The sequence below is a fragment of the Gossypium arboreum genome, chromosome 3 (assembly GCF_025698485.1).
Source record: "Gossypium arboreum isolate Shixiya-1 chromosome 3, ASM2569848v2, whole genome shotgun sequence".
NCBI lineage: Eukaryota > Viridiplantae > Streptophyta > Magnoliopsida > Malvales > Malvaceae > Gossypium > Gossypium arboreum.
Genome location: NC_069072.1, coordinates 15,696,286 through 15,705,471, shown reverse-complemented (window position 1 = coordinate 15,705,471; position 9,186 = coordinate 15,696,286). Strand labels below are relative to the sequence as shown.

Sequence of the window (9,186 nt, the reverse complement as noted above, 5' to 3'; positions counted from 1 at the left end):
ATCCCTTAACTCATTAGCAAAAATGAACTCATTAAAATAGCCATTGACCCCAGTTTTGTTCACCACCCCACCTTTCCTCTCATCACCAAAACATAAATTAAAAATAATAAAATAATTAATAAATCTATAAAGTTATTGAATACAATGGAATAAATTAAAATAATAAAACATAATTTTTATTTAAATAAATATATATTTATAAATAAGTATGATTTTGTTTTTAATACGATGATCGTTAATAATTTTAAAATAATTTTTATAAATAAAATAATTAAATGTGTGACATTAACATTATATATAAAAAGATAATATCAATATATTGATAATCTAATCTATAATTTATAGATTTATTTATTTATTCTTAATTTATACGTCAAAACTCAAAAGAAAATAAATATATTTTATAATTAAACTAAAATTAATTTTTTATAAATATTAACTGTTTCTAATCAAATAGAAATAAATTCTAACTCGATAAATAATATAACCCATTTTAAATCTATAAAACCAATAATATAATAAAAATAATTATAATTATTTTATTAATAATGTTTCCATTAAATATTGAATATAAATTTATGTTCATAACAACTGATTAATATAAAACAATTATATACTAATTAAAACTAATATTTAGTAGTATAAATATATGCATTAGCAAAACATTTTCATTCAAAATAACATTTAAAATTACTACAAAAATCATATTTTAGCATTATTTAATAGGTTTTGTTTCATCGGAAAAATGTATGATTTTTATTATTATTTGAGATGTTTGATTATTATTATTTGATATTACATAGTTTTAGTATTACTTGATTTTAATAATATTTACATAATCATGAATGTTGTTTTATCGTTGAATTATGAAATATTAAGTTAAAAATAATTGAGTATTCAAGGAATTGTTCTTTGTAGCGAAATTTTGACTCATTCGGATCACACATTATTTATCTAATTACTCAAAATATTACTATTGGTTGTTTTTCACACTACAGGAAAATAGGTTTTTAGCGGCGTTTTATCAAAAAACGCCTCAAAAATTGTAAAATACAGAGCAATAGCGGCGTTTTACCAAAAACGTCGCTAAAAACAGAGCAATAGCGGCGCTTTTGGTAAAACGCTTCTAAAAGTCGAACTAATAGCGGCGCTTTCGGTAAAACGCCGCTAAAAGTCGGACCAATAGCAGCGCTTTTGAAAAAACACCGCTAAAAGTCATATAATCCTTAAATCCCTAAACCCTAAAAAAATCATGAACACTAATCTATAACCCCTAAAATACTAAACCCCTAAACACTAAACTATAACTTTTAAAACCTTAAACCCCAAAAAACATCACATGGATATTGATGTGTATATATAAATGTAAAAGCTTATGTTCATAATAAATTATGGAAGCAATACTTAATATTGATTAAATTTATTTTTGGTTTACGGTTTAATATTTAAGGTTTAAGGTCTATGGTTTAGGGTTTTATGGTTTAAGGTTTAATGACCATGGGTATATAGTATGTTAATCTCAAGTGAATCATATTCAATAATTAAATCCTAAACCCTATAATTAATTAGTGTTATCGATAATAGATATCTTGATTTTGATAAAAAATATTTTATATATATTAATAAGGTGTTATATTGTTTAATGGATTGAAAGGATATTTTGTGGAAAATGTTTTAAATGATAAGTTTACCTTTAAATTTTATTAATAGTTTTTGTTTATACTATTTTAATATTTATCTATCTTGATTAATTAAAATATATATTTATTTATATGAACAAAATTCTCTACACTCATTTGTGTCTCCACGCTTTTTAATTGTAACTCATTTTCTTTTTAAAATATATATTTGTGTCTCCACGTTTTTCATTTTCTTTTACACAATTATTGATATAACATCATTTTATATTCATATATCTTGCATGGATACATAAATATTTATATTTATTCAATATAAAATTTATTGATGTATTTATTTTTTAAATGTGTATGATTAAATCAAAACTAAAGTTTCAACTATAGATTTAAACCACAATTAGAATTTCATGTCTACTGATTACGCATTAAACCGAAATAAAAATAAACTCAAAATTAAAAATTAAAAATTAAAAATTAAAAATTAAAAATAAAAATTTAAAATAAAAACTTAAAAATTTAATATTTAATATTTTAATCCATATTTCAATTAAAAGTTCAATATTCAAAATTTAAAAAATTCCAAAAGAGAAAAATAAAAAATGTTAAAAATAAAAAAATTTTAAAATTAATCAATAGCACAAAAAATTAAATTATAATGACGTTTTTAGTGAAAACACCGCAAAAAAAAATCAAAATCCCCAATTTTTAATTACCCGCTCGTTAGTCCCTAAATCCCCCCAAATAACTCTCAAAAATTGCCCCAAAATTTCATATTTCCAGCAACATTCTTTGTCTCTGCATCTTTAGGTTCTTCGGCCGTTTCTCCTTCGTAGATTGAAATTAGATGTTGAGAAAGGTTTGCCTCCCAAAAAGGAAACTATCATGAAAGTAGGAATGTCCCAGATGCAGAAACAGTACTATAGGGATTTGCTGCAAAAAGATCTTGAGGTTGTAAATGCTGGTGGAGAGCGTAAGCGTCTTCTGAACATTGCAATGCAGTTGCGCAAATGTTGTAATCACCCATACCTTTTCCAAGGTGCTGAACCTGGACCTCCATATACAACAGGAGACCATCTTGTTACCAGTGCTGGTAAGTTTACTTCCTGGAAGATATTGAATTCTTTGGTGCTGAATGAAAACTGACCTTAGTTATTTATTTCCAGGTAAAATGGTTCTCTTGGACAAATTACTTCCAAAGCTGAAGGAGCGTGATTCTAGAGTTCTGATATTTTCACAGGTACCTCTGCGGTGTCCATGAATGCGTTGGTTATTGGTCTATATATTTCCCTATGTTATTCTTCCATTTTAAATTTATTTACATAATTTACTTTTAAGTGTCATTTACTTTCTGGGTTTCTTCCTTACGATTTTGCTGTGGAATTTTTTGTATTCAGATGACAAGGCTACTGGATATTCTTGAAGATTATTTGATGTTTCGTGGATACCAGTATTGTCGAATTGATGGTAATACAGGTGGTGAAGATCCTGATGCTTCCATTGAAGCCTTTAATAAGCCAGGAAGTGAGAAATTTGTTTTCTTGTTATCAACTAGAGCTGGAGGCGTTGGTATTAATCTTGCTACAGCAGATGTTGTGATCCTTTATGATAGCGACTATAATTGGTCAAAAGAAGGAAGTTCAAGTGTTTTGCTTTTTGCACGAAGGTTTGAAAATTGTCTTTCATACTTGTTGAGAAGTTAGCTATAATAGGGTAACCTTATTTATTTTTTTAATCATAAAACAGTACACTATTGAGGAAAAGGTGATTGAGAGGGCCTATAAAAAACTTGCTCTAGATGCTCTGGTTATTCAACAAGGACGATTAGCAGAGTAGAAGAGTAAGAAGCTTCTTTGCAGTGCAATTGTTTAGCTTGATGCAACAATTCTTTGAGTCTGTCTGGTAGCATTCAATTTCTTGTTTTGTGCAACTGTTAACAAAGATGAGTTGCTTCAAATGGTGAGGTTTGGTGCTGAAATGGTCTTCAGCTCCAAGGATAGCACAATTACGGATGAAGACATTGATAGAATCATTGCCAAGGGAGAAGCAGTGACAGCGGAACCTGATGCCAAGATGAAGAAATTTATTGAGGATGCAATTAAATTCAAGATGGATGATAGTATGCCTCTCTTGCTCCTTTTTTACTTGTGAATTCATTTTTTAGGCAATTAACATTGTTCTTCTTTTGTAGCTGCTGAATTGTATGAATTTGATGATGACAAGGTAAAAACATTACTCTTTTTTGTGCCTTCTGTTTGCATTTTGCTATGTTCGGTGCTTTAGGAGTTCCCTTTGTTAATGGCTGATTTTTGTTTTTATTCTTTTTAAAGGACGAGAACAAGTTTGACATCAAGAAAATTGTAAGTGAAAACTGGATTGAGCCCCCAAAAAGAGAGCGGAAGCGGAAGTAAGTTGGTTACTTCAGCAATCTAATTAAATTTTGCATTATTTGTTTTTTAAAGGGTGCTGCACTTGGCTGTTAGGGAAGAGTCTGCCTGGCATCTGCTGATGAGGTACTGTGCTGGCTTTACGGAACAGTCAAAGAGAGTAAAATTCTAATTTCCATTTCCATTTCAACATGTGCTTGAACCCCTTTGTTTGTTTTTGATAGAAATGTATAATTGTTTATAAGATTGAATAAAATCAAGTATCATCAGCACCCTTTTGGTCTGCGATGCCAATACAACAACTTTGCTACTCTGTGGCTTCAACTTCACCACTTTGTTTGTTTTTTGGTAGAAATATATAGTAGTTTATATGATTGAGGAAAATCAACTTGGAGCATCATGGAAGTTTTTGTAGTTCCTTATCTTAGTAAATCTTATGGAGCTAATATTTTAGATAATGACTGTGTGATTGTTCTTTTTCTTTTGTTGGATTCAGATGAGGACTACATACTACAATTCGCACCACCATTCAACCGATTGGAGACTCTACAAGCATAATCTTGCCTTGATGCGATTACTAATCACGTTGAACAATCGTCAGTTCTCATTAGGTTGGAAAGCCTTTATGTAGTTAAAGTCTTTAGGTTTATGTGGCAGTGTCCTAGCATACAATCTTGATCTTGGGTCTTGAAGTAACAGCTGTTGTTGGCTTTTTTTCCCCTAATTTCCTTTATGGATGCATCATCCTTATCTCATTTATTAAAGATAATATTTTTATTTCAATGAATTTGATGAATTCTTGTTTGGTTGCTAAGACTTCGTTAGTAATGTGACGTATGAGCTAAAATTCTTCGTTCAAAGATATTGAGGTTTATCTCTCTAATTAAGTTTTTTGAGAGCTTAAATTTCAAATTCAAAATAGTGTAATTTGTGTAATAAAATATACGTAAATATAACATTTATGTTTACTTTTTAAATTCATTAATATATACATTAAGCAATGAATTCAAAATTTGACCTTAATTTATACATGCATTTCAAATTTCAATTTCATGTTGAGGTTACCAATTATAGCATAAGTCATCTGCTGAAATTCTTGGTTAAAATTTCTTTTCTTAAAGGTTTTTTTTTTTGTTTTTTTTCAAGGATATCTATTGTATGGTTAAGTAAATGTTAAGTGTCGTGGTAGTATGATTTTCATCAATTATTATTTTATTTTTCTGCAGGAAAATCCCTAGAGATTTGACAGAGGCATCGGTATCTGGTTCATGGTTGTCCATTGCAACTGCATTGGCTATGATATTTTTATTTGGAATGGTAGGCAGCTTTTCTGTTCTTCAACTTCGGTCTGATTTGACGTGGTTGGTGTGTAGAGTTGATTTTTTTTATCCAAACAACATTTATCTGACATATTTTTATCTCAGTAGTTGTTGCCATTCCCCTTAATTATAATTTTCGATATATATTTTGCAGGAACTGAATAAATATTTAACAGTCAGCACCTTGACATCTATTATTATTGACAATAGTTCTGATGGGGACTTTTTACGCATTGATTTTAACATCAGGTGCATTCATTTTCTGTACATTGAATTCATCTGATGTTCTCATTAGGTTGGAAAGCCTTTATGTAGTTAAAGTCTTTAGGTTTATGTGGCAGTGTACTAGCATACAGTCTTGATCTTGGGTCTTGAAGTAACAGCTGTTCTTGGCTTTTTTCCCCCAATTTCCTTTATGGATGTATCATCCTTATCTCATTTATTAAAAATAATAGGAATAAGTTGAGGTAATCTTTGTCCTGTGAGAGTTAGCCTTGTACTTTGACAGGCATCATCATGTTGCATGTCATGGTTGTTTCTCCGATCTTGTTTAAAAAGTTAAAAAATGAAGAAGAAAGAATAGGTTGAGTATATCTATTAGTGTATATATATATACACTATATGTGAATGTACATGTACATGGATGATTCCTGACTGAACTGTGATAATAGCTGTTTATTGCTACTATATCGAAGGTCCAAGTGAACTTCATGTCAAATTAGAAGCAGAGGGATTTTTACTTTGCAGATCGAACAGGTGGTTATCCACTGTTCAGTGCTCTGCGACATGTTCTGTCAGTTCTGGACCGCGAAGCGAAATATTATAGTCATCATGAATTTCAAAGTTAATATTATAGGCAGTCTAATTTAACATTGTAGTAAACATTATATTTGATAATTTTGGATACGATATATAAGAAAAACGATTAAAATACAACATGATATGAACATCTGAAACAATAATTTGTATGGCGAAAATGGTAAAATTTCCATATTAAGAAGATATGATGGAATTCGTATGGCGAAACGATAAAATCCATTTATAAACCAATAATTTGTATGGGAAAATGGTTGAAACAGATGGTCAAGGCATTTAGTTTGCAGTAACATCTTATAAATGTTAACTATCAATAATAGGGGAAAAGATAGAAAGCTCCATGTCTAATAGTGTAATCTTTTGTTTTCTTTGACACGTTGAAAATGTAGGAGGATGGGTTGCTTCACACTACTTGCGGGACTCCAAATTATGTTGCTCCAGAGGTTTTCACTCATGAACTCAGAAAATAATTAGCTGTATTGCTGCAACTCTTCTTTTTTTCCCCCCTTTTTTATTCTAGTATCTGATATTTTTATTTTCAGGTGCTCAAAGATAAAGGTTATGATGGTACATCATCTGATATTTGGTCTTGCGGAGTTATTCTCTTTGTTCTCATGGCTGGTTATTTGCCTTTTGATGAGCCAAGCCTTATAGGCTTGTATAAGAAAGTAAGTACCCTCCAGATTTGGCCAATCTGTTTAGATGAGAACTTCATTAAAATTGTTTGTACCTTGATAAATTTCAGATCTGGGAGGCTTCTTTCAGCTGTCCATCATGGTTTTCATCTGGTGCTAGGAATTTGATTAAGCGTATTCTTGATCCAAACCCTCTTACCGTAAGTTTCAAATTCAATTCATCCTATGAAAATTAGTGATTACATGCAATTTTTGATCACAGTATAAGCTTTAGCGCGTGCATTTTGGTTGAAATTCTGCATGTTCTTTTTGGCAGCGTATAACTATTCCTGAAATTCTACAAGATGAATGGTTTAAGAAAAGGTACAAGCCACCAAAATTTGAGCAAGATGAGGATGTAAATCTTGATGAGAATATCTTATATTTTACATGGTTATGATTTATGTCCTTATTTCATTGATATATTTATATTTAATCTAATTTTATTATTTATTTTAGTTTTAATTTTAAATTTTTATTTTTATTTTAATATTTTTAGTTAAAATTTTAATAAAAATTTAATTTGATAATGAATTTTAATAGAAAATTTTATATTTATATCATGGATATTATTCTTCTCAATATTTTGATAATGAATTTTAAATTTTTTTATATTTTTCATGATTTTTATTTTTTAAATTTTATTACCTTTAGCGGCGTTTTTTATGGCGCTTTTAAAACGCCGCTAAAAGTCAATTTTGCTGCAGTGCCAATTCTTTATTTTAATCCCATTTTAATCTCACAATTATTTTTCAAAATTAATAGATTTTTTATTATAAATTAGACCAATTTTTATTTAATTAGAAAATATAGATATTTAAAATTAAATATATAAAATCAGAAAACTAATATTAGAGAAAATAGTTACTTAAAAAAAAAAACCATAATTCCGTTGAGAGTAATCATTACCAATGGAATTAATCCTTATTTCGATGAGCGCTCACTTTTCAGCTTGGACTTGTACAATATGTGGTAAGTAGCTTCTTTATTCATTTATTATGTCCTCCATAAAAACTTCCACTAATAAGAGATAATTTATATTAATTAGCATACATTAATAACAGCACTTTTCTTTCGCCACTAGTTTTATGAATCCAAGCTTTCCTTCTGTTGACTGCATCTATAAAATGTTGATCACTTTTGTCCAATATTCCCATAGAAAAATCCCAAAAATATAATTATTTAGAGATTTCGGTTGGTCATATCTAACCAAATTGGGGGTTTTAAAATGTTTTTATTCCTAGTAACCTACTAAAAATGGCTAATCAACTCCCTCATAATTGCTCAACTTGGGGTTATTTATTTTGCCTAATTTTTAAAAATGAATTAGTACCTTCAATTATTAGAGAAGGACTACAATTTGGTGAGTTGCTTAAATTTTTGTGAAGTGGTGGAGTGAAAGTGAGTAAACCAGAGGCCACTAATGGTTTTGATTAATTAATGGCTTGAAATCACAACTTGATTCTCTTTGTCTGCCTTATTTCACTTGTCATGGTTTGAAGAGTTCCAGGTGCCATCTCTCTGCAGAATGCAGCTGCTATATGCGTAATGTGAAATAACAGCAAAAGGAAAGATCAAATGGGGCCCTATTTTGGATATTAGTAGAGGAAATGTTTTTTTATTTTTTAACATCATTAATCAATAAAAACCATTAACAAAAATAATACAAAGAAATGATATATAATATAAACCAGAAATATACCACTATAAATATATACACAAATGTCATGTCAGTAGAATAATTTTAAAAAAAAATTGAGAATAATTGCAATATTAAAATAATTCAAAAACAAATAAAAAAAACTCATCAACTTAATCAAATCACTAATATTTGCATCTTAGTTTCACCATCATCAAATTAACCTGACGATGAATACCAATCAACCAAGAAAAACTACCAAAAGCCCCAAAAAGAACCATTGCATCAATGATGCACAAAAAGCCAAGTTTTAAATAGGCTATCCTCCTCTCATTATTTCTAATCTATCAGTACCACTATAATCTATTATGATAAAGCCTTTCGAGAACAATTTCTAATAAATTTGGTGGCACAATTATATTGATAAATATCATGTATATACACCAAAATGACTAAAAATTATATATTTTTTAAAAGAAGTAGACGGGATAAAATAAAAACCATGAAAAATATAGACAAAATAAAATTATAAAATTAGTGACAAAACTGCATAATGTAGACTAAAATTAGATACAAAATAAAATTATAAAGAAAAGAAAATATTGTAGAAACCGCGACCAATAATCAGTAATCAGTCTGAAAATCGGCCGCAAAATAAAGATTAAATTAAAAAAAAAATGAGTGATTAGAATTTTTGTATGAAAATGACAAAATTAG

At 28.9% G+C, this 9,186-nt stretch overlaps 3 protein-coding genes across 4 annotated transcripts; all 3 read left to right on the top strand.

Moving 5' to 3' along the window:
* The first annotated feature begins 2,337 nt into the window (after positions 1-2,337).
* Positions 2,338-3,474, top strand: LOC108474714 (ISWI chromatin-remodeling complex ATPase CHR17-like). The gene is made up of 4 exons (XM_017776714.2): positions 2,338-2,727; positions 2,801-2,874; positions 3,032-3,300; positions 3,381-3,474. Exons 1-4 carry the CDS (start codon positions 2,520-2,522, stop codon positions 3,400-3,402), a joined length of 573 nt encoding a protein of 190 aa, XP_017632203.1. The 5' UTR covers positions 2,338-2,519; the 3' UTR covers positions 3,403-3,474.
* A 116-nt stretch (positions 3,475-3,590) lies between these two features.
* LOC108474715 (probable chromatin-remodeling complex ATPase chain) lies at positions 3,591-5,811 on the top strand. 2 transcript variants are annotated; one of them, XM_017776715.2, is made up of 7 exons: positions 3,591-3,753; positions 3,826-3,857; positions 3,965-4,041; positions 4,118-4,181; positions 4,518-4,632; positions 5,248-5,338; positions 5,495-5,811. In XM_017776715.2, exons 1-6 carry the CDS (start codon positions 3,591-3,593, stop codon positions 5,265-5,267), a joined length of 471 nt encoding a protein of 156 aa, XP_017632204.1. In that variant the 3' UTR covers positions 5,268-5,338; positions 5,495-5,811. The 2 variants fall into 2 exon arrangements, with proteins under 2 accessions (XP_017632204.1, XP_017632206.1); XM_017776717.2 differs by lacking the exons at positions 5,248-5,338; positions 5,495-5,811 and having other exon boundaries at positions 4,118-4,147; positions 4,518-4,547.
* Positions 5,812-6,419: 608 nt separating this feature from the next.
* On the top strand, positions 6,420-7,230 carry LOC128290547 (CBL-interacting serine/threonine-protein kinase 9-like). Its single transcript, XM_053026242.1, has 5 exons — positions 6,420-6,428; positions 6,546-6,599; positions 6,699-6,824; positions 6,902-6,991; positions 7,108-7,230. The coding sequence occupies exons 1-5, from the start codon at positions 6,420-6,422 to the stop codon at positions 7,228-7,230; spliced, it is 402 nt and encodes a 133-aa protein (XP_052882202.1).
* Positions 7,231-9,186: the final 1,956 nt, after the last annotated feature.

Excerpts from the sequence above, each read along its gene's own strand:
- LOC108474714 (XM_017776714.2), top strand. The coding sequence starts at position 2,520 with ATGAAAGTAGGAATGTCCCAGATGCAGAAACAGTACTATAGGGATTTG. Across the intron at positions 2,728-2,800 it reads CCATCTTGTTACCAGTGCTG|GTAAAATGGTTCTCTTGGAC; the intron begins GTAAGTTTACTT and ends ATTTATTTCCAG. Across the intron at positions 2,875-3,031 it reads GAGTTCTGATATTTTCACAG|ATGACAAGGCTACTGGATAT; the intron begins GTACCTCTGCGG and ends TTTTGTATTCAG.
- LOC108474715 (XM_017776715.2), top strand. The coding sequence starts at position 3,591 with ATGGTGAGGTTTGGTGCTGAAATGGTCTTCAGCTCCAAGGATAGCACA. Across the intron at positions 3,754-3,825 it reads TAAATTCAAGATGGATGATA|CTGCTGAATTGTATGAATTT; the intron begins GTATGCCTCTCT and ends CTTCTTTTGTAG. Across the intron at positions 4,182-4,517 it reads TTACGGAACAGTCAAAGAGA|ATGAGGACTACATACTACAA; the intron begins GTAAAATTCTAA and ends TGTTGGATTCAG.
- LOC128290547 (XM_053026242.1), top strand. Across the intron at positions 6,600-6,698 it reads CAAATTATGTTGCTCCAGAG|GTGCTCAAAGATAAAGGTTA; the intron begins GTTTTCACTCAT and ends TTTTATTTTCAG. Across the intron at positions 6,825-6,901 it reads TTATAGGCTTGTATAAGAAA|ATCTGGGAGGCTTCTTTCAG; the intron begins GTAAGTACCCTC and ends GATAAATTTCAG.